Source organism: Orbicella faveolata, unplaced genomic scaffold, assembly GCF_042242905.1.
Source record: "Orbicella faveolata isolate gen_17 unplaced genomic scaffold, um_ofav_v1 contig_12, whole genome shotgun sequence".
Taxonomy (NCBI): Eukaryota; Metazoa; Cnidaria; class Anthozoa; order Scleractinia; family Merulinidae; genus Orbicella; species Orbicella faveolata.
This window is the reverse complement of record NW_028301539.1, coordinates 20,905,001-20,928,014: the sequence shown is the minus strand read 5'-3', so window position 1 is coordinate 20,928,014 and position 23,014 is coordinate 20,905,001. Positions and strand designations below refer to the sequence as shown.

Genomic DNA, 23,014 nt, shown 5'->3' with positions numbered 1-23,014 from the left:
TTGAATGCTCATACCCTCCTTGAAATTCCAGGTTGTGATTAAATCATGTAGTGGTATTGAAAAGCACAAAGGCTTATCCTTTCCATTCAATTTCAGTGACCTAAGTCAAAATCAAAATAATTTCTTTTCAAAGCCCTTAGCCGTCTTCAAATTTCAGGTCTGATTAAATCATGTAAGTTAAAGTATGAAGTTATCTTTTCCATTCAATTTCAACGACCCATTTCAAAGTAACAGTACGGATTTGTATTCACCCGACATGTACTCCAACTTCAAGTTATATTTATTACCTCTTGAGAATCGTTGTCTTGGTCCGCGTTCTCAATAGAACGGACAGCCGCCAAGAGTGGTTCATCAATCAAATTCATTGCTGGTTTTGAGGACGCTGCCAAACTGAATTTTATGACGCTGCAGTTTTGATAATCAATAATCGATTTTGTGAATAATAAGTGCGCATCTCCATGTGCTTGAGCACAAAATTAAAAGAACTGGGGAAAGCACGTTGGACCATTGACTTTTATTAATGTGGTGGCTCCTAAAGAGGCGTTTGGTTCTTACCTACATAAAGTCTGTAGGATTTTAAAAGGTTGCCATACCTTGCTTTCTCTGCTTCAAGAAGACATGATAAGCTCTGGAGAACGGATACGCCGTAATGACGCGGAATTTGTCGCCGTACGATTCCTTCCATGAGAAATAAACGCAAATCTCGTCCATGGGATAACCCCACAGACAGACTCCAATGACTTTCTTCATTTTGAAGACGTACATGTAATAGTGGCCATGACCCGTCTTGTAACCTTCTTCGACGATTTCATAATCGTCACTATCGACGAAAGTTTTCCTTGCCAGAAAGGCCACAGTTGACGTTAAATTAAAGGTCCGCAGGAATTTGGATGCATTGAATTCCTTGTCCAAATCCACATGCCTTTCATTGATGTGCCCAGCATGGTCGTGAGATAGGATAACATAATCATTTTCAAAACTGACTGCCATTTTTCCACGAGTGAGAATGAGAATATTTTTTCTCTACTATGCCTGATCTTTTATGAGCACACCCAAGTTGAGTGACATGTACCATCTATGTTTAGCGAGCCAATCAGAATAGTGCCATGCTCTGCCGAACCAATCAGATTAGTGCATTATGGCAGCATGAACGGTGGGGTAGTCTTTTAAATACCGTGCCTTTGAAAAACCTGTCCTTTTGAAATAAAAATCTGTCACTTTGAAATAAGCGTCGCGCTAGCTAATATTACTTCACGCAAATCAAGTGAAATCGAGTCCAGAGTATTTTACAGTTTTCATTGCAAAAACATGGCGCAAGGTCAATCCCCAAGGCTACGTGGTTTGGATGCAGAAATAGTGCCGGAAACTGCCCACAACAAACACTGTATTCTGTTTGACCGATGAGAACCATGGTTTCAATATTATCAGAGGAAATGTCCTACGCTTCCCATGCTGCAAGAAGTTCGCCCACCACAGTTGTCAAAGAGAATGGGAAAGAAACTCGCCTCTGTGTCCCCACTGCCGAAGAAAACTAGGTGACGAACTCCCACCTGTGGAACTTACTGAACCTCGTAACAGAGAGGTTTCACCGTGACAGCGAGCAATAAACGCTCTTCAAGAAGTGATACAAGATAGGGAAGGACTCGAACAACGAATTAACGCGGTAAGTTTGACCTTTTGTATATACATGTCAGTTTTAAGGTTGACTTGACTACCACGTGCGTCCAGTGAGTGAGTGATAAACCGACGCTAGTTTTGTGCGCGTGGCACAAAGTCAAAAGGATTCCACATACACATTGTTGCGACGTGCTTACGAATGCCAAACATTAATCGTACGATTTTTTCTCTTCAGTTCGAATTTGGCTACCCGCTTCCTGCAGAACATGTTCGATTTCTGATGGAGAGAATCTTATATGGTCTGATTCATTCACCATTCGCTCAAATTAATGTTATGATAACATTAGCAATTTGTGACGCTGATACAGAACTTAATCGAGTCTATTTTCGCATATTTCTGGACTATGTTTTACCCGAGGAAATTCAAAATTATTGCAGTATTTTTATAGTGTATCACCAGCGCGACATTTATGATTACAGGTTAGAAAGCATTATATTAATGTAGTTTTTTCTTGCTTTGTTTCAGTTTCATTTTCCCTACCACATCAGTACGGATAACATTGTAACGGTTTTTAATGTTTTAGAAAGTGTCATCCAAAACATTGATAGGAATGTTTATCATGTAATTTTTTATGTTGCGACTTGCCATGTAAATAACCTTTGGGATAACATTCGTTTTCGAGAGTTTGTTTACTATTTATTTCCATGGCCAGTGAATCAAATTATAGAACTGTATTCTGTTTCAACCGACATGCATTTAAATAACAAGTATGCAATTCATTCAATGGATTTTCTTAGGTTGGGCGCATCGATTCTAACATAATTTGGGCGCGTTGCTACTAGAGCTCACACACTGTAACTAGGATTTTGATAATAAACTTTGCTTTAAAATGAACACAGAGTCTGATATTTACTTTGTCAACTTTTATTGAATAATAATAACACGAGCGTCCAGTGAGTGATGTTTATCAAAAGGTATTGTTATGGGAAAGAGTTGTAATGTTTTCTTGAGTTGGACATATCCATGGTAATAGAAGCCCCACTCCCTTTGACGGGTGAGGAATGACGTCATTAATCTCGTTTCCGTGTTGACTAAGTAAAAAGCCTGGTGTAATGACGTCATTAATCTCGTTTCCGTGTTGACCGAGTAAAAAAAAAAAGCCTGGTGTAATGACATCATTAATCTTGTTTCCGTGTTGACCGAGTAAAAAGCCTGGTGTAATGATATCATTAATCTCATTTCCGTGTTGACCGAGTAAGAAAAAGCCTGGTTTCTAACATAAACAAATAAATCACGCAACTTTAAAGTTAACCAACAGGCAACAGTTAAGTTTATGGTATTTTTTAGAAGCAATCAACGTTCTTGACGTGAATTGTCTTGATTGGTCTAGTTTACGTGGGAGACTAATGATCGTGCGGTCTTCTGTTTCCAGCGAAACAATCGCAGCTCCAACGACCTTTTTTACTTTGTTCCCTGACCTTGGCCATGACGCATAATGTATACAAGTCTTCACAAAATTCTGTTTCTTTTTTCAGATCGAAAAGACGCCCTTTAAATTCCCGCAAAAATTCAATGATGTCGGGATGGTCTGCTACGCAGAAGATGTTGACCGTTTGACATTCATCCCACAACTCGTGGTCAAAGGGGGTGCCAGGTTCGGAGATCACGTGATCTCTCACTATCTGCTCATCACAGAATCGGTTAGATTGCTTCTTGTAGGGCAATTGTCCTAGCCAATTGCACACATAATTCTGCCTGTCGGGTTTGAATAATTCATGCGGTCGTGGGTAACCTGCATGATTGGAGGGGTGTTGGCTCTCTAATAACCAGGCTTTCACTTTCTTACTCGGGGTTTGATCGACCCACTGGAAGAACTTGCAGTTACATTTGGAGCAAATGAAGAAGAGACGTCTGGGGTTTTTTTCAGATTGAGACTGAGACATTCTCAAGGGAAGTTCACAGTAGCACTGCATTTTGTCCAACTCATTCTTGAGGTAGAACTGATGCAATTGACGTTTTGCCGAGTCTATGTAATACTCTACACGATCCGCACCACAGGACACGAAACACTTGGCAACAGGACACTTGTAATACTCCCACTCTCCATACTTTGTGACAGTCTTTTTCTTCTGTAAAGCCTCAGACTCGTGTAGTGGGCAACAGTACAAGATCTCAGTATCTACTCTTGTAATTGGTCTTGGTAGTGGTGGTGGTGGTGGTGGCAAATTCCCGAAGGTGTTGGCAGATGATGTGACTCTCGGTAAATCGTTCCACTCTTTAGTAATACCATCTAAGAATTCATCAGCATTAAAGTCTCCGTTACTCATCACCACATCAATATGCTCAGACACTATTGAAAAATAAATTATTTAAACATTGACTTTTTTTGAAGTTTCTAAAATATGTGTTACTAATCTAACACGCCTTGGTGTAACTTCTTTTCTTCTAAGTAAATGTCTTTCCCTCATGTGTTCTTTTTGTTGCTTTCTCTTTGTCTTGAAGAAACTGTCTCTCTTTTCCACGTCTTCTTCCTTTACTAGACAATGAATCTTTTGTCGCGTACTTAGTTTACCATTTTTTGAAATGGTCTTGATTTTTACAAAATAGTTAAAATCAACCTTGCACTTGGAATTAAACTTTGTTTTAAGATACCCTTTAAAGGTATTGTAGTGAATGTCTCTCGTTGAGGTTCTATGGTCTTGACCACTACTTTCTCGTTGAACTCAATGGTTGATGGTTTGTACGAATGTAACCATTTATCAAGTAACATTTCTGTACCTTCCTCAGGTTCCTTTTTGATCTTCACCTGCTTTTCCTTCTTATCTTTGTCCGCCATTTTTCGTTTTCTTTTTGATTTTGTGATAGGATAACGGTAAGGAGATACATTTCCAGGTTGGAAAGAGGTACATGATGTATCTTGCACTTCTACTCCACCATGATCACTTTCAAGTTGTATCATCTCTGGTTCTCCTGTCATATTGTTTATTCTTTCTTCTCTCTTCTTCTGGATGCGCTCAGACCAAACGATGTTTGCAAGTAAAGAAATGAATAGGTCCACACATTATATGGGATTTATGCCTTTCCTCCCTTCCCAGCCTAGGGACTAAAAATCTAGTGGGCTGCATAACTGCACTCGTTTACTGGGCACTAAAATGAAGACAGGCAATTCCAGATGGAGTAAAATGGCTAAGGGCAAAGACCCAAAGCCGATTTAATCATACAAATTTTTTGAATTAATTACAAAAACAATTGGCTATAGAAATTGTGTTGAGCCCTAGTAAAGGTGAGGGCACAAAAACGCCAAAGCAGAATGATAAAATCATGCTGCCGCCCCACCCAAGGGAAATGCAGCCCACCAAATATATGATTAAACACAGAGGGGGATTCCCCTATCAATCCACCACATGGACCAAAATAAGAAAGCTCTGAAACTGTAACAATAATGGCCAGTTATAACAAGGGCAAGGTGAACAGTTGCCCCACTAATCTGCTCCCCCTACCCTTTCGACTAAAATACAAATTATTACCCGCTAAAATTAATGTGAACTGCTGCCCTTGCCAATCAGTTCAGAAATCCATAGCAGAGGGGGATTCTCCCACATTAAAGATAACAATGGCCTAGAACTCGGGCAGAGAATGCCTGTCAGTACAGAGAAATGAGAACAGCTGCCCTTGCCAATCTGTTCTCCTAACCCTGACTACATGTACTTACTTGATGAGCAAACTATACAAAGGTAGAAAGTACAGGATAGTTCCGAACAGTGAACATGGAGCATGGGGAACTGCTGCCCTTGCTAATCAGAACCCCTTACTCCCTGAAAGGTTAAGCAACCAAAAAGTGACGAGACTGCTGCCCTTGCTAATCAGTCCCATCACCCTTCAGTGACCTGCACATGGCTTCCCCCGCAAGCCATGTAGTTACTCCTAAGCTAAGACATAAGTGAAGGTATCCTAATATACTTAAGGACGGCATTGGACCTCCAACAACCCAAAGCTCTGATCTGAGCGTCAGACATTCCCCGTTCTGCAGCAGATGAAGCAGCGCCGATGCGAAAACTATGCCCCTTGTAGCGTGTGGAGTCAAGCCCACAAGCATTCAACGAAAGAGAAAGTAGTTCTGCAAAATTGGTCCTTGAAACTGGGCTATTATCAAAATTAAGGACAAGTGGACCTGGGCGATTTCCCCTAAGTGATAAATAATCCAGTAGCAATTGTACCGGACAACACAAATTATGACGATGCAAAATTATAGAGAATGGACGCTGATTGTAGCTATGTTTAAAATTACCAAAAGTGAGTTTCAGAGCCACCACCTGCTTCGAGGAATCTACTAGTTTAACCAACTGGTGAACCTGCAAGGGGAAACTCACATCTTTTAGGGAATTGGAGGTAATCTCCCCAATTCGCAAGAAGGCAAAAAAGGCTGTCAAGCACATGGCCCGAAATTGACAACTTTGATACTGGGTAAGAGCTAGCTGTGTCGAAGACTCAATGATCCTCTTGAGTACTGGAAGTGTGATAGGTAAGCGACTATCTAAACGTGAACCTATCTTACCATAACCTTTGAGAAATTGGATAATAAAAAAGGCTTTTGTAGGATCAGGATGGCCTAAAAATTTATGTGAATAGCCTAGGGCAGAAACATATGAACTCACAGTAGACGGAGCATATTTGTTGCCATACATATAAGCAATAAAAAGAGCCAATGTATGGGGCATGATGGGAAATGCGTTGCTAACAGAATGAAAAATCGCATTAAGAAAGTTGTAAAACAATCGCCAAGCCCGCCGATAAGTTGGAATAGATGAAGGCTGGAGGTTGAACTTAGCAAGCACGGCTACTATACAACCCAATTCTGAAGCTGCAGATAATGGGGAATCTCTGTGGGCAAGGAGTCCATGTGAGGTGGTGCAAGGTGCCTGAAAGTCTGGACCTGCAAGCGAGATAGAGCATCAGCTAGTTGGTTGTGAACACCTGGTATGTGTTTGGCTTTGAACAAAATGTGATGTAAACAAATTGAAACCAGCTTCCGAACAAAAGCCATCAGAACCCTATCCTTACAAGTTTGTTTGTTAATGACATGAACCAGGGCTTCATTGTCAGTAAAAAACAATATGCACTGATTGCTCATAGCTGCACCCCATAGGTATAAGCTCAATGCAATAGGGTAGAACTCAAGAATGGCAATATTTTGGTATTGCCAAGTGGAAGGCCACTCCCCATAGCACCAGTGAGACCCAAATATAGCCCCAAAACCCAAGGCACCCGAAGCATCAGTGAAAAGATTTAACTTGGGGGAATTAAGCCAGGTGTCTTCAAGGAAAAAGGATTTTCCATTGAAATTAGACAAGAAAGATAACCATAAATACAAATCCTCCTTGACCTCTTTGTTACGTCTAATATAATGACTGGGCATGCTAACACGCACTGTTAAATCAATTAGCCGACGCAAGAAAGCTCGACCCAGCCTTATAACTGAACATGCAAAATTTAAGAGGCCAACGAGTGATTGGATTTCTCTGAGAGTGACTTTCTTGCGATGACAAAACTCAGAGATGAGGGACACGCATTTCTCAATTTTATCAAGGGGGAGGTGAGCCTCTAAAAGAACTGAGTCCAATTCGATACCCGCAAAAGACAAGGAGGTAGTGGGACCACAGGTCTTCTCTGGTGCAATGGGAATACCAAGGTAAGTACAAAGTGACAAGAATAAATCTAACTGCTGTTGACAGAGTTGCATTGAAGGTGCAACCAAAAGGTAGTCATCAAGAAGATGCAAAATGTAATCAATTTTTAACTTGTTATGAGCAACCCACTCCACTGCTGTGCTAAAAGTTTCAAAAGTTAAACAAGATGAAGAACAGCCCATAGGCATGCAACGGTCATAGTAGTGAAGCCCCCTCCACTGCATACCAAGGAGATTATAATCACTAGGGTGAATCGGAATAATTCGAAAAGCATTTTTTATATCTGTTTTTGCCAAGAAGTAGCCAGGGCCTGCACTCCTTATGAGCTTTATGGCCTCATCAATTGTAGCATAGTAAACATTGGTATGCTCTGGGGGTATGCCATCATTAACAGATGACCCCTTTGGAAAAGATAAATGGTGAATTAGGCGAAATTCAACTGGCACTTTCTTTGGTACAACCCCCAAGGGGGAAACCCAGAATGGGGACAGTGGAGGAGACTGAAATGGCCCTGCCAGCCGTTGGGCATCAAGTTCTTTTTTGAGTTTTACGTCAACTGCCAAAGGATTCTCAAGGGCTGACAACAAATTATTTGCTCTGCGCAATTGGCGCTCACCTTGAAAGTGAAGTGGAAAGCCACAAGTAAAACCCGATTTAAAAATTCAACAGTGGAAGGGGTGTACCCATCAAGCAAAAGTCTTAGTCTCTACTTTTACTGGAGTTAGCAATTTGTGGGGACTGGGACTTGGCAGGTTGGGGCTGAAAACTGGATGTTTTGGCTGGGCCACGAAAATTACATTGGAAACAGGATGAGACCCCTCACACTTGTAGCATAGGTGTTTGTAGCCGCACCCCAGGGCACATTTACGTCCCTTATGGAACCGGAAACAGTAGCCTTTAGGGGTGGTATCAGCCTTGCCCGATAACCGCCCTGTAGACAAGGGTTGTAATGACTTGGGCAGGTTAACCTGGTGTGACTTAAGCCACGGTTCATTATGGATCCGATCCCAGGGGAGGGCTGAATGATGGGTCTGCCTCAAGAAACAGAAATTCTCATCGTAAAATTTCCAGTTATGGCCCCTACCAGCCAAGTCCTGAATAGTTTCACAATATTTCATGAGGGCGGGGGCCTCATGAGAGAATTGTTTGGTGTAAATACCCACAAATATGTGAAAAATACTTCGCCAAGTTTTGATAGACGTAACCTTTTTAGTCTTAGCTATTGGCTCAATGCAGAGGGAGGGAAGTGGACCACTCTCTGCATTCTGAACAGTTAAATGATATTGGTTTGCTAAAACTGGGTTGACAAGAAGAGAGCCAAAGTCAATGAACTCATCCTTCCAGATCTTTTCCCGTAATTTGTCAGTGACACGGGCATCAACAGGTAAGCCCACAGACTGAAAAAACTGGCCTGGAACCAGTGGTGGTCCTCCGGATGTTGAGGGAACCGGACCTGTCACCGCGGTTGACACATTGGCTAAACTTCCTTGAACCACTGAGGACGCAATGACGTCAGCAGCCACAGTAGGAGGAGAAGACTGACTGTTTGTTGTACTGACCGGAACCTCATGAAGGGCTGATGGCAAGGTGGGAGGTAGGCTTGCAGGTTTCTCTGCTTGGGATAAACGGCGTGACACCTCATCAGCTACTCGGGTGATTAGTGTCTCAATGAACTGGCGGGACAGCTGGGCCTCTGGTTGAGATGGTTGCTCCATTACTGGTATGCTGGGGGGCTCCTGGGCAGGAGCAACCAGGTTCTCTGATGCTGACACAGGTACACATGCACGTCTCCTTTTGCCCTTCGAGGCAGGTTGGCTTTGAGTGGCAGTGCTGCTCGCACGAACACTTGCCCGAGGGCTGGCACGTTTAGTAGCTCCAGCTGCTGCCCTACCGGCACGACTTCGAGACCCAACTTTAGGCATGACCAAAAATCTGCAACTCAAAAGAAGAGAAACTTGGCAGGAACAGAAACATTAAAACCAAATAAGGCTGACACACGGTCAGGCACTTATAAATATAACCTGGCATGCCGAACCGTGTCAAGACAAAAAGCCAATGAGTTGGCTGGCCCATCAACGCCAGAAATTAAAGAAGGTGCCAGCATAACTACATATGCCTGGCAACCAAATTATACACAAAGATGAGGCTGCATCTCAAGGAAAACAAATGCCAGGATTACTACATATCACCAGCAAAAACTGACAAGGTAGCATAACTACATATGACTAGCTGCCAGTTAAACTAGCCATGACTACACATGACTAACTGGCCATAAATAGCTGGCCGAATTAAGGGCTTTACAGAACTACATCTGACAAGCCAAAATATGTCAGTGCAAAAGGAATGACTGACCAAAATAAATGGGGGGTAGCATAACTACATATGGCTAGCTAAAATAACCCAGCATCAAAACGCCAGAATTTTCGACTAAATTAACTAAGAAAAAACTGGCTTTACACCAATGCAAGGATCAATTGGCCCCAAGCAGACCCAGAGCCATTAAAATGGCGCCACGATAACTCCAGTAGAGTAAATACTGCCCTGTTGGATTAACGTGAACGCCATCCCTCAGGTATTAGTCCTTATGGGGGCTGTTGAACTCCGAATGAGACCAACAAAAAACATAAGCAAAATCATCCAACACAACGCCAACATATTGATTTAAAACAGACGCGTTGTGCCAAAAGGACATAGCGTGCGGCACGGAAATGCCACGTGGGATGACACCACAAATGCTGATTGTGCGAACAGAAAATTCCCTTTTAAGCAAATGCACAAAGTCCTCAATATTAGAGCCTACTGTCTCAGGAGAGGTATGGGTAAGATCGTTAGTACCTATTTCTAAGATAACAATATCTGGAGCGAGGTCTCTGACCACATGTAGGTCATTTGCCTGAAGTGTTTGCATGGTGCGGCCACCGATGCCATGCAAGTGAACCAACGCTGTACCACAAAGTTTAAAATCATTCGCCGCGCAGGGATCAAAACCTAACTCCAAATCACGCCTAACAAAAGAATGGCCTAAAATAAGCACTTTAGGGACAACCTCTGCCATAAATAAAGCTTACCTTTAGACCTGAAAACGAACGTGTCATCCAGCGAGAAGCAAGAATGAATGAATGACCAATGCTTTGTAACCAGGCCACGAGTCCTGACATCACGAGCGGGGGGTTCAATACAATGAAGAAAACAAACCCCCTTGTCCAGGCCCCTGCACGTGTGGTATGCTTTACATAACAATTACTGTTGCACAAGAATCAACACATGTGCCTTCAATATTGCACCATTAAAATAAACCAAATTTCCTGGGAAGAAAGACGTAAAAATTCTATTTGCCTAGCAAATAATCTCTTTATCAGCCAATCACCGCTCAGTACTTTTCCATAACATGGCATCATATTTGACCAATCACAGCATTTTGTAACCAAGTTAGGAAATCAACCTTTGTCAAGGACGCCGTCAAACTGGTTTGACAGCGTTCTGTGTTTTCCCGCCTTTACTATCCTGACCAACCATAGGATTTTGTGACCAAATAAGGAAATCAACCTTTGTGAAGGACGCCGTCAAACTGGTTTGACAGCGTCCTGTGTTTTCCCACCTTTACTATTCTGACCAATCATAGGATTTTGTGACCAAATAAGGAAAAGTGTGACGTTAATGTATGTATGAACATATGATACACCAGTCGCAAACCAGATGACGTCACATCCATATCGTATAAAAGTCAAATCAGTACTTAGCCGTCAGCAGTCAAAGTGTTTGAATCATCTTGGAAACATGAAGTTTTGCACGAACAAGAACAACGATAGTCATATCAAGCAGATCATCGACGGTCAAGTCAAGGTCCGTTGGGAAGAATGGCCAGAAGATACCAACACATTGATTGACACCCTGTTCATCTTTGACTTTTTGTTTTATAATCCAAATGGTGAAAGTATGTCAGAGACAGATTTGGAAGAAAAAAGACCGGAGTGGAAAGACTGCATCCTACCACGGATGAAAAGTAGTGGCTTGGTGTTTCTCTTTACTTCAGAGTGGTATGAGGTAATGTATGATAGATGTACGAAAGCCTTTGATTTTGTCGTGTGCGACAGATCCCCTGAGTTGTCTGAAGATACCAACATGTTTGCAGCCACCGTAGGTTTGGCGTATCCGATGCGCGTTGCCCTTGTTTCTCTGTTAAGACCCATTAGAACCATGCAGCAAATCACAGAAGACTTGGAACAAAAAGTGAGAATTCCGTTTGAAATGACAGTTAAAGCGACGCACCAAGGAGTTTGTCACGAACTGTACAAACTAGTTTGTAAGATGCCAAAGAAGTCAACTTGTGGTAAGAAAGGTTCAACCTCTTGCTGGACACAAATTTGTGTGAAGATTGTATTGTGGAGAAAGATAGGTTGTATCAGTGAGACGATTACCAATTAGCCAGAGACTGGAATCCAGGGAAAGAATGTAATCTGGGAGGCTGCCGATATTCCAGTACGGCTTGGGACACTTGTGAAAGAAGAAGACCCATTTGATACTGTAAACTAAATTGTATAAATTGTATAAAGGATTGAAAGTGTATCAATAAAGTTCATTTTGCTGCAGACACAATGTTGAGTCACTTGTATTGGTGTTGGTTGTGTGGAGTGTGTGAAAGAGCGTATCTCAAATATGTACAAGGGGTAGTCATTCCTCTTGCATCCAGTGCTGACCCCCTCAAAGAATTCGAAGCCACAGACATAAAGCAACACGTCTTTCGTTTTCTCATCTTTATTATGTGGCTGAAACATCAACCCCAAGCATACGAGTGGCTCCTGACCATCCAAGAACACCACCCAGACCTCATCAAGGCTTGCATTTTGAAATTAGCGACGCTATGAAGAAATCAAAAGCCATCAAGTTACTAGCATCTTATCACGACCCTCGCCAACTGGGTAGTTTGGGTGGGGTAACCAGTTTTGCCCAAACCCTAAAACTCCCCGTCCAAAAAGTGCAAGAGGTGTTGGAAAAGGATTTGGGCTACATGCTTCACAGACCCCGAAGGAGACGTTTCCCTACCTTACCTGTGTTGGTGTTCAACATAGATGAACAATGGGTGGCCAATCTGGTGGAAATACAAAACATATCCAAATACAACAAAGGCATGCGTTATTTACTGATGGTGATCGATGCGTTTTCCAAGTACGCTTGGGTGAAACCCATCAAAACTAAAATGGGAAAAGCAGTAACTGAAGCCTTTGAGAAGATTTTGAAAGGTGCCAAGGGTAGAAAACCCATCAACGTACAAACCGATGATGGTAAGGAATTCTACAATAGTACGTTTGAAGCCTTGATGAAACAAAAAAAACATTTACCATTTCTCGACCAGTGGTGATACCAAAGCTAGTATCGTGGAACGTTTTAATCGTACCTTCAAGGAAAGGTTTTATCGATATTTCACGGTCAAGAACACCCTTGGCTATTTACCGGTGTTGCCAGATTTGGTCAAAGGATACAATACATCCTACCATCACAACATTGGTATGGCACCTAACCAAGTGAATTTCAAGAATGAAAAAGAAGTGTGGGATCACATGTATGGTAAACGTCTGTCCAGAAAACCGCAGAAAGGGTCATTGAAAGTAAAGGATAGCGTGAGACTGAATAAGAAATTCCGACAGTTTAAGAAAGGGTATTTACCAGGATGGACCGAAGAAGTATTTGTCATGCAACCTGTCATACCTGGTGTGGTTCCCACTTACAAGATTGAGGAGTTGGATGGAACTTTGCTCAAGGGTACCTTTTACGAACAAGATTTACAAAAAGTGAATGTGTCAAAGGATTATTTATTCCGAGTGGACAAGGTCGTGAAGCGAAAAGGAAATAAAGTCTTGGTACGTTGGAAAGGTTGGTCAGAAAAATACGACAGTTGAATTGACAAGAAGGACGTGAAAAAGCTTTGAGGATGAGTGAGGAGTTTTACATCACCTTACCTAGTCACAGCAATCACGCAGAGTTTCCGCAAAACCAAAGCAATCATTTCAAGATTCAATTACTCCACCCCATCAGGTTACAAGGATCGAGTTGGAAAGTGGGATTAATTAGCATTTCGCTACCAGATGTGAAAGTTCATCTCCCCAACTTGGTCCATGGTAACAACATCCTGTTTACCATGGATTGGATCCTGAAATACCCTTCTGGTGTGTTAACGTTTGGTAGAGCCCACTATGATCCAAAAGATCTCGGAGCCGTGGTACAGTACATTGATGGTGTTGGTTTCATGAAAAGTATGGTGACTTTTTTCGAACAGAGGCGCATCTTAAATTACCAAGGACCCCATCTCGGTAGCAGCTATAAGGCATCCGATGGAAAGAGAATGTACGTGAAATTTCGTTGGGATGGAGATGATCTGCTAACGGATAACAAATCCACACATGTGCGCTCCAATAACTCACCAGCATTGAAGATCAATAAAATGTTGGCCTTAAAGATGGGATGGTTGAAGGAGAGCAGCCCTGAAAATTATGACTTGGGACCCAATTGACGTCAAGAGTTTTTTACCGACACGGTACCCAATTTAGAAACAATTACACATGATCTGAAAAACGACAGGGGTGAGCCTGTGTTTTGGCTGATAGCAGAGGACCTTCTTCATCTGAGTGTTACTTGCAATTGGCACTTCACAAATCTCAACAAAGCCTTTCAAAACGTGGTGGGCTCGACATCACATTCCCTGTTTATCTATTCTGACGTGGGAGGAAGTTCTATGGTGGGAAATCAAGTCATGGATCTCTTGCGAGAGGTCAATTATCGACGCACGGGGGATGGAAGTCATTACTTTGAGCCGCTCCACATTCAATATATTCCGTTGCGCAAGGCCCAGTTGGACATTATTGAGACTCAAGTGTCGGAGACCACAGGTGAATTGACCGAATTTGGTGAAGAAACACGATTCTCACCCTTCACTTCAAACAAGCATGAAAGGTGGAAGTTTAACACGATTCAAACCTGACCCAGAAGGTGGAGGTGGCTTCGTTCATGAACTGCTGAAAGCGAGTGTTAGAGGAGGTCTGAAAGGGTTAAAAAGCGGTCGCGGCATTTGAGATCGCATTCGAAAGGCGAAAGAGGGTGTGAAAAGGAGTGTTAAACAAGCAGTGAAACATAAAGCTTACGAAGTCCTAGATAGAAACATCAAGGGAAAATTCAACGACATCTTCGGCGAATAATGAATCCCATGTACTCCAGAGGCTCGAGACTCATCAAATCTAGAAAGGGGTTGTCAGCGTCATGTTGTGAAGGGTTCCCAAAAACCTCGAAATGTCGACGAAAGGTACAAAAAGGCGGATGGATTGGTCCTGAGGTCAGTAAACCTGTTGGCTACGATTGGGATCACATCTTAGCGAGAAGACAACAGAGAAGAAGAAGAAAAATATGACGGATACCTTGATGGACGGTGGCTTGTTACATCTGGGTTCCAGATCAGTCCTGAATCCTCAACTGAACCTGTTCACCGTTCCACCCACTGATCTCAGCATGTCCAGTTATCGCATTGTACCCATTCAGACCTACACGACAGGCATCAACCCTGTGGAATTCCAAGTGGATCCTCAAGAAGATTATGTGGATCTCAGTCGAAGTTTCTTTGAGATTGAGTTGGCATTCAAACTGGCAAATGGTGATAACGTAGTCCAAGCCACGAGACTCTGGCCCATGAACAATTTGGCCCACACTTTGTTCAAACAGATCAGTGTGAGACTCAATGGTACCTTGATCAGTCCTCAGACCAACACTTATCACTACAAAGCAAACCTGGAAACATTGCTCAACTACAACAGAGATGATGGAGAAACCGTGTTAAAGCCTCAAGTTTGGTACAATGCCCTGGACTTTCCAGCGCAATTGACTGTGAACAACACAAACACGGAAGGAGATGGGCATGAGGCTTTCCAAGCATTGTCCTCCAACCAACAAGCTTCAGTGCAACTCATGAAAGCAGAACAAGGCAATTACACAGATGGAAAACAACACATGCTAAGGTTCACACCCCACATTGAGGTGCTCCACTTAAACAAATTGCTGGTACCTGGTGTGCAGATTGGAATCCAGATGTACTTCAATTCTCCCAATTTGTTCTTGAATGGTGTGAACGTAGCTGGAAGATTGACACATGAAGAGGTCAAAGTGAGAATGTACCTGTGTCAAGTAAGGCTCAACCCCAGTGTCTACTGAGAGTTGATGACGAAAATGAACATCAACAGAACTATAGTGGCTTACCCGACCGTGAGAAGTGAAATCAGGACCTTCAACATGCAAGGGAACCAGCAAAGATACGAGTGCAACAATTTATTTCAAGGCAGAATTCCTAACAGAGTCATCGTTGGGCTTGTGCTTTCAGAAGCCTTCAATGGTACTGTGGCACATGACCCATTCTGCTTTCAAAAGTTTGGTGTGAGTAACATCAGGCAACTGGTCAGAGGAGAAGAGTACCCTTACGAGACCCTGGAGTTAGTGCACAACGACGGTACCCAAGATCTGAGAGGTTACTATCGATTCTTACAAGCCACAGGATGTTTGTGCAAACATCAAGGTAACATGGTCAGAAGCGAAGACTGGGGTCAAGGCAAGAATTGCACACTGTTTGTATTTGACAATGCAGCCAACGGATGTTTGGACAGTCCAGTGTTGAACCCCAAGCAGTCAGGAGAGTTACAGATCGTGCTGAACTTCGGTGTCGCACCAGGTAACAACATCACAGTCATCTTGTACAGAGAGTTTGAAAACCCCTTGGAAATAGACAAGAACAAAGCCGTGTTGTACGACATTTACCAACGCTAATGGAGAAAGTACCTCTGAATAACGTGCAACTGGATCATTTGGCGAAGCGGATGCCATTTTGAAACCTTACTTTGACTTGACGGTGGCTTGTGATCGATTACCACGTCTACCGATCAAGAAAGAACCTCGTGGGTACATTGTAAACACAGATCCACATGATAGACCGGGCCGACACTGGCTGGCGCTTTGGACCCATAGTAGGAATGTGTGCGAGGTGATGGACAGCTACGCTCCACCGTTAGAGACTTACAAGTCAACACAGCCTTTGCAAGACTGGTTAAAAAGTCAATGGAAACATGTCAATTACAATGGACAGTCACTGCAATCGATTTACAGTAAAAGCTGTGGTGATTACACCTTGTTCTATTTAAAAGACGGGGCGAGAAGTCAAAGCATGAACGAGTTCTTGAGGCGTTTCTCGAAACATGATTACGTAGACAACGATCACAAAATAGGCCAGATGTTAAAGAAGTTGATCGAGAAAGAGTTAGAATGGGATAGAGTGTGTAAAGTGAAACATCACCAAGGCACCTCTCGTTGCGGTGTGAGATATTTAGTGTAATGATTGTTAATTTGACATTAAAATACGATTGAAAATGTTCATTTTCCGTGTGATGATCTTGTAGTACAATGGTTAATATTCTGGACTGTCACGCGAGAGATCAGGGCTCCATTCCCCGTTGGGTGGAATTTTTCCTTTCCATGCGGTATCAAAAGTAGCATGGCCATGCCGTTTGGTCATTTGGACTCATGGAACGACGCAGGTCTTTTCGATTTCACACCCCTTCCAGTCTGTTGGTGGTGGGTCCTTCAGGGTGTGGCAAGACTGTGTTTACCACCAAACTTTTACTGAACAACCTCGATTTGTTTCATACCCCACCCTCCCAAGTCCATTATTGTTACGGAGTGTGGCAAGACAGGTTTCAGCCCATGAAAGAACAGGGGGTCAAGTTTCACCAAGGCATTCCCGACACAGATCAACTGAAAACGTGGTTTCCTAAAGGCGGATTACTCGTGTTGAACGATCTAATGGCTGAAGGAGGGAACGATAAACGAGTGTTGGATCTGTTCACCAAACATTCTCACCATCAGAACGCGTGCTCTACTTGTGCCAAGACATGTTTCCGCCGGGGAAATATGCCAAGAGTATTTCCAGAAACGCCCACTATGTCGTAGCCTTCAAGAATCCATGAGATCAATTAGGCATGAGAAATTTACTGTTACAGGCATTTCCCACCCAGTGGCAAGTTTTACAAGACACGTTTCAACGTTTGACAGAATGTTTGTTCGGACACATGGTCTTGGATTTACATCCAGGCAGTTCGGACGATCAAAGGATTCTCAGCCACCTTTTAAAGGACGAAGGATGCATGAGATGTCACAAATTCATCGAGACATCGTGATGAGTTCTTCCCAAGATTCAATCACTACCATATCTCTAATGAACGGATCCAAGAAAAGCGCCCAGTGGGTAAACAAAGATTTGTTGTACCGATTGGATGGGTTGTTTGCCTTTTACCACCGTCAGTGGTGGTGTCATCGCCAGATGTTTTACCACTTTAAGTGGTGCCACGGTTGTTTGAATGCTTTGGCATTGATCATCGTGGCAGCAGGCATTGTCGTAGGATCCGTCTTAGAAAACAGTCTCCTGATTGCCTGTTTAACTGCCGCTGGAACTGTGATTAAGGGGTGGAACGATTTCAAAAAGTTTTCGTTCAAAATCGACATGTGTCGCTTTGCCTACACCACTTACGACAAAACATTGATCGAATTGAGAACCTACGTGCGAGGACTTCCGATGGAGGAGTTTGAGGGATTTTTAATCAAGATGCAAACCTTGGATGACACAATCACTGATTTCACACCCCCAGTATCTGACAAGTGCGTGCAAGAATACGAACAACGATTTCGCTACGACCACGTCGATAAAAGCGAGAGCACTTACGTGTGAGTGGTAGTATGTGTCATAAAGAGCAAACAAACAGTTCGTAAAAGACCAAGGAGACGTGGGAGGACACAAAAAGGGGGATTGTTACCATTGGCAGCTCTCATTCCAGCTTTAGTAGCAGCAGGCAAGGCGTGGCTCTAGGAGGAATCTCTGGTGCAGCTGGTTACGGTGTGAAAAAAGGTTTGGAAGTTGCTTCGTGTAAACGTCGACGATGAAAAATAAACCAAAGACCAAGAAAAGAAGTAAACAGCGAGGTGGAGCACTGGCACGACGTAAACATAGATTGGTTGGCAAGATCGTCGAAGGAGCTAGTATGTTCTTATCGGGACCCTCACCTAGCTTCGCTACGCTGGCTTTGAAATTAGCGGGTCAGGCAGCAAAAGGAATCAGAGACAATGTGAATCACTATAACAAGAGACAACGTGGAGGTGCACTGTTTACTGTTCTCAAGAATGCAGCCAAGATCGGGTACAAGCTCGGAAAGGACAAACGGTATAAGAGAATGTGTGTAAAGGGTGTCACAGGCAGTTACAACAGACGCCCTGCACCTTGGGAAGTATGATTTGATTACGCAGACAACGCCCTTTCTTGGAAGTTATTCCCCAAGAGGCCAATCGGAACAGGAGACAGGAGATGTTAGAACATGCTAATGCAGATCAAATCAACGCCGTAAGCGAAATGGTTCTCAATCTATTACGAAAGAGAATTCCCGTTCACCCAATCACCATGGTTAAACTGCATCGCTATAAGACAACGCTACGCAAGGTGAGGAAACGCAGAAACTCGGTCAAGAGGCGAAGAGAGCATCTCCAAAAACAAAAAGGTAGCGGATTCTGGCGAGGTTTAAACGACGTGTTCCAAGCATGTCAATGCTAAACACCAGAGATGCCCACGGTTATCCACTGCAAGGTTACGACTTCGTCCCCAAACCCAAAGACACTTGAGTGAATTGGTCAGGTTATTACAACAAGCCAACGAAAGAGAAGACGCCCTGAAACGTGATGTGGAACATTGGCATCAAGCTTACAACGCCCTCCTTCAAGAGCATATGGCATTTAAGTACGAGGATCTGTGTTCAGCTTGCAAACGACACCGTGACGAGACCGAAGCAGGTGAGACTATCCTGTTGTGTAAGGAGTGTTCTACAGTAGAAGAAACAAAACATAGCCTGGAGCTGAAACTAGAAAAGGTTCATCAAGAGGTTCGTTACTGGCAAGACTGCTACGAAACGTTACTCCAACAACATTTCGAGGATGACAGAAGAGGTCATGATGGTACCCACAAAAGAGTTTGACCAATTGGTTCAGTATTACAAAGGAGAAATCACCGACGATGCCTTATTGAACAAAGCGGGTCGATTGGCCGCCGAAAGTCACGTGATAATCCGTGATAAATCAATTCCAGATTCGATTGCCATCAAGAAAATCAAACCTCTAGCTCGTCAGAGAGGTCGTTTAACCAAACGTATCAGACAAATTGGTCCTTTGTTGAGCAATAGTGCTGATGTTGGTGAAGAGGAAGATGGAGAGGAAGGAGATTTGGTGAAGGGTCCGTTGGAAACCATGTTCAAACAATTGATTAAGAACGCTTCTCGAGGTACAAAAACACCAAAGATCAAGGAAGAAGCTACACCGTGTACGTCACGTGTTAAAAAGAAGCAACCCGCTGCTAAAACACCCATTCCACCACCTGACTCGGACCTGGGAACGCTCCTAAGAAAGGCTGACATTCTCCTGGGTAAAGACAAGTGCAAAGGCAAGGGCAAACGTAAAAACGAGGCCGAACGTTTAAAACCTACGAGTGGTTGAGAAGACTGGGCCAAAGGAAAGAAACTGAGAAGAAATCTAAAACACGATTATGACTCGGACTAAGACCCGTACGGGCCAGTATCGCCAACGTGGACGTGGTTTTGACATTCAAAAATTGCTAGGCAAGACGGGGATTGAATTTCACTGGCCTGGGTACCAGTACATGGGGCCTGGGACCAAGTTGGCAAAGAGACTGAAACTAGGAGACCCAGGCATCAACCGACTGGACAAGATTGCCAAACAACACGACATCGATTACAGTCGCGCTAAGAATTTGCAAGACAAGTGGAAAGCAGATACAAAGATGATCAAGGCCATAACGAGGTTACCCGGCAACAAAACGGTGACTGAAAAGATTGTGAAAAGAATCATGCAGGCGAAGAAAAAGTTAAAATTGTAATCGATTCTCCCTTTGGAGTTCATGTTGTTATTATTCAATAAAAGTTGACAAATGAAATATCAGACTCTGTGTTCGTTTTAAAGCAAAGTTTAGTATTAAAATCCTGATTACAATGTGTGTGCTCTATTTTAGAAACCAGGCTTTTTACTCGGTCAACACGGAAACGAGATTAATGACGTCAAAGGGGGCGGGGCTTCTGGTTACCATGGATACGTCAAACTCGAGAAAACAATAGAACTCCTTTCCGTAACAATACTTTTTCATTTGCATCACAATACCTGTCAAATCCGTACTGGACTAGCCCATACCACTACTGTCGCACTGCTGATTTCCAAACCGAAAAACTCTGTGAATCTAACAGTTTTGTTATCATGTAATTCTAATGGATTAATCTTCGACTTTTATCTAAATCGAAAGAGAAATAATTGCTGGTTGGCGGCCTACAGTTGCGACCTATTTACATATCAGTTTATTGGTCGTATTAAAAATGCTTCTTGATTGATCACACAACTTTGCGGGCTATGTTATAAATACTGCGAGATTGGAAGATATAGGTTGTTGGTAGTATTTCTACAAACTGCTGGTTGGCTTTAAGCAGAAAATTTTTAAAATAGCGTTTGAAAGTCTGCAGAACAAATTCCAGTGATAGTTCTTCAATGGTTCTCACGGACTCAGTTCGCTTGTTTCAGTTCGATAAAATCAACCCTCGTTTACGTCTTTATTTTACCATTGACCGATCATTGCCAGTAAATTGTACAGTATATCTTTCTTTAAATCTGAGAAATATTGCTGCAGCAGCCGATAGCACTTCTGGAAGGCGTTTCTGCGCACTTTTTGAATGTGTATTGCACCATCCTGAAGGAAATGAGAGAACATGAGGTATTCCACCATCCTGGGTAGACGTGACAACAGCCGCTGAACCCATTCTCCTCAAACTCGGTCGCAAAACAAAATGGCGGTTTTTTTGGAGCTTTTTTCGAGATTTCGTCGGGGCACAGAAAGTCGAGGATTTAACCGAATCTAAAAATGTTTTCGCAAAAGTATTTTAAATAATAAGTAGATTCGTTTTAGCGGAAAAAAAAAATTTGGGGTTGGATGCGCGTTAACCGTTGAAGGAACAACATCTAATTATAATTGCAACATGGCTAAAAAGACTGCTATGATATATCTATAGTTGAAAAAAAGAATTTGGACTTTTGAGCGAATATTAATATTTTTAGAGCGTCAGCAATATGTGCTATTTTTCCAGTTTCGGAAGGTAAGCAACTTGTGTTGAGCGGACCGAACTTCAATCAATCCTAGAAAAATTCAATTAGAATTTTCAATCAAATAAAACTCATTTTAGTGATTGACCAGGTAAGGGCTTCGAAATCCCAGCTTATGAGAAAAATCGAATTTTCGAAGTAAAATCAGTGGTCGGTTTCTTAAAACTTCCACTGAACGAGAAACTTGCTCCTTTTTCCCCCTCCAAGAAAATTCTGCTCACAATTTACAGTCAAGCAAACGGCAAACAAGCCACTCAAGTTTGTTAACGTTTAATAAAGTACACCCTAGCTTTCCCCTCTAAGTGTTATCTTGAAGTTGCTTACCACCAAATAAAACTTTTTGTTTTCATTTCATTAGCTTCATATTTTCAGGAGAGTAGATCATATTGATACCAGTGGAAGACGAAAGTGAAATTTATGATGGGCCGTCTCCCACCATATTGAAAATTGCGTTCATTGAGGAACTGCTGACCACTAGTAATGTAGCCTACAAACCCGTCAGCATTCCATTTGGAAAAGAGAGACTGGTTCGAGTTTTTCTCACGGATCGACAATTTTAGATCGGAAAGAAACACAGACTTGTTTTACGTTTTATTAATCTATCAACTAATTCATCAATTTTAAGGCCTCTTTGATGTGGAGCTTGCCGCACAATCCATCCACTCACTTTTCCGCGTGATCGCTAGCACCTGCTTGATCTATCTTTATTCTGCTTCAGCGGTCGGTTCGTGCTTGATGATTTACAAACTGGAAAAGGTATCAGATCAGAGATTTCAAGCCAAGCCAAGAAATTCAGAGCTGAAACCCCCTTATGCGTTTGGAATTCCAAATTGCGTTACCCCCCCCCCCCCCCCCCCATGCCTTCAGAATTCCAGTCCAAGAAACCCCCCTCTCCCTCGGAATTCCAAGATGCCGCCCGTGGTATGGTATGGATATTTTCTGGAATCACCCATTAATGCTTTTCTTTTAATGAATTGGGTAGGTTGTTCATATTCATCCCTACTTGGATTAATAATGCTCCTGTTTACTTGTTACATGTTTGCTCGATTAAACGTAATCTCAGATTTTAATGACGTTCATTTTGAAGATACGATAAATGTTCTTATTACACTACCAATAATAATAATAATAATAATAATAATAACTTATTTAAGTGTCAGGGAAAGTATTTAGCTTACAGAAGCTAATTGGGGACACTACTACGTTACAATAGATTAAGATTTAAAATGTACAGTTAAGAATACGAAATTAAGAATTAATTGGGTACACTAGACTACTAATGACGGCCATTTCTAATGACAGTGTGAAAGTTTGAAAACCCTACATTAGCTTCTCTCAGTCACCATTGGTTACTTTCGCTTTTTAATCTTGTTCTGGGTGTTTGCAATGTATAGTTTTGGTTGCTGGCGATTGAGGAAATGAGATAAAATTATATTGTAGAGTAGGGGTAATAGAGACCAATTTTTCCGTCTGTTTCGCATAACCGCGG

At 42.5% G+C, this 23,014-nt stretch overlaps 4 protein-coding genes, 1 long non-coding RNA gene and 2 pseudogenes across 5 annotated transcripts in view; 4 read left to right on the top strand and 3 right to left on the bottom strand.

Annotated features, from left to right (window-relative positions):
• Positions 1-23,014, bottom strand: part of LOC149117105 (uncharacterized) — a 256,173-nt gene that overhangs the window by 187,325 nt on the left and 45,834 nt on the right. The gene's annotated exons all lie outside the window — the stretch shown is intronic.
• Positions 4,792-6,349, bottom strand: LOC149117115 (uncharacterized). The gene has a single exon (XM_089282786.1). The coding sequence runs from the start codon at positions 6,334-6,336 to the stop codon at positions 5,548-5,550; it is 789 nt and encodes a 262-aa protein (XP_089138912.1). The 5' UTR covers positions 6,337-6,349; the 3' UTR covers positions 4,792-5,547.
• LOC149117114 (uncharacterized) lies at positions 6,401-7,503 on the bottom strand. The gene has a single exon (XM_089282785.1). The coding sequence runs from the start codon at positions 7,491-7,493 to the stop codon at positions 6,459-6,461; it is 1,035 nt and encodes a 344-aa protein (XP_089138911.1). The 5' UTR covers positions 7,494-7,503; the 3' UTR covers positions 6,401-6,458.
• LOC149117113 (uncharacterized) lies at positions 10,672-12,763 on the top strand (annotated as a pseudogene).
• On the top strand, positions 14,045-16,467 carry LOC149117112 (uncharacterized protein F54H12.2-like; annotated as a pseudogene).
• On the top strand, positions 17,474-18,072 carry LOC149117111 (uncharacterized). Its single transcript, XM_089282783.1, has one exon. It carries the CDS (start codon positions 17,480-17,482, stop codon positions 18,053-18,055), a length of 576 nt encoding a protein of 191 aa, XP_089138909.1. The 5' UTR covers positions 17,474-17,479; the 3' UTR covers positions 18,056-18,072.
• LOC149117110 (uncharacterized) lies at positions 18,258-19,411 on the top strand. Its single transcript, XM_089282784.1, has one exon. It carries the CDS (start codon positions 18,264-18,266, stop codon positions 18,612-18,614), a length of 351 nt encoding a protein of 116 aa, XP_089138910.1. The 5' UTR covers positions 18,258-18,263; the 3' UTR covers positions 18,615-19,411.

Bases quoted from the DNA above. Each gene is read 5' to 3' on its own strand.
- LOC149117115 (XM_089282786.1), bottom strand. From the start codon at position 6,336: ATGCCCCATACATTGGCTCTTTTTATTGCTTATATGTATGGCAACAAA.
- LOC149117114 (XM_089282785.1), bottom strand. From the start codon at position 7,493: ATGCCTATGGGCTGTTCTTCATCTTGTTTAACTTTTGAAACTTTTAGC.
- LOC149117111 (XM_089282783.1), top strand. From the start codon at position 17,480: ATGTCACAAATTCATCGAGACATCGTGATGAGTTCTTCCCAAGATTCA.
- LOC149117110 (XM_089282784.1), top strand. From the start codon at position 18,264: ATGAAAAATAAACCAAAGACCAAGAAAAGAAGTAAACAGCGAGGTGGA.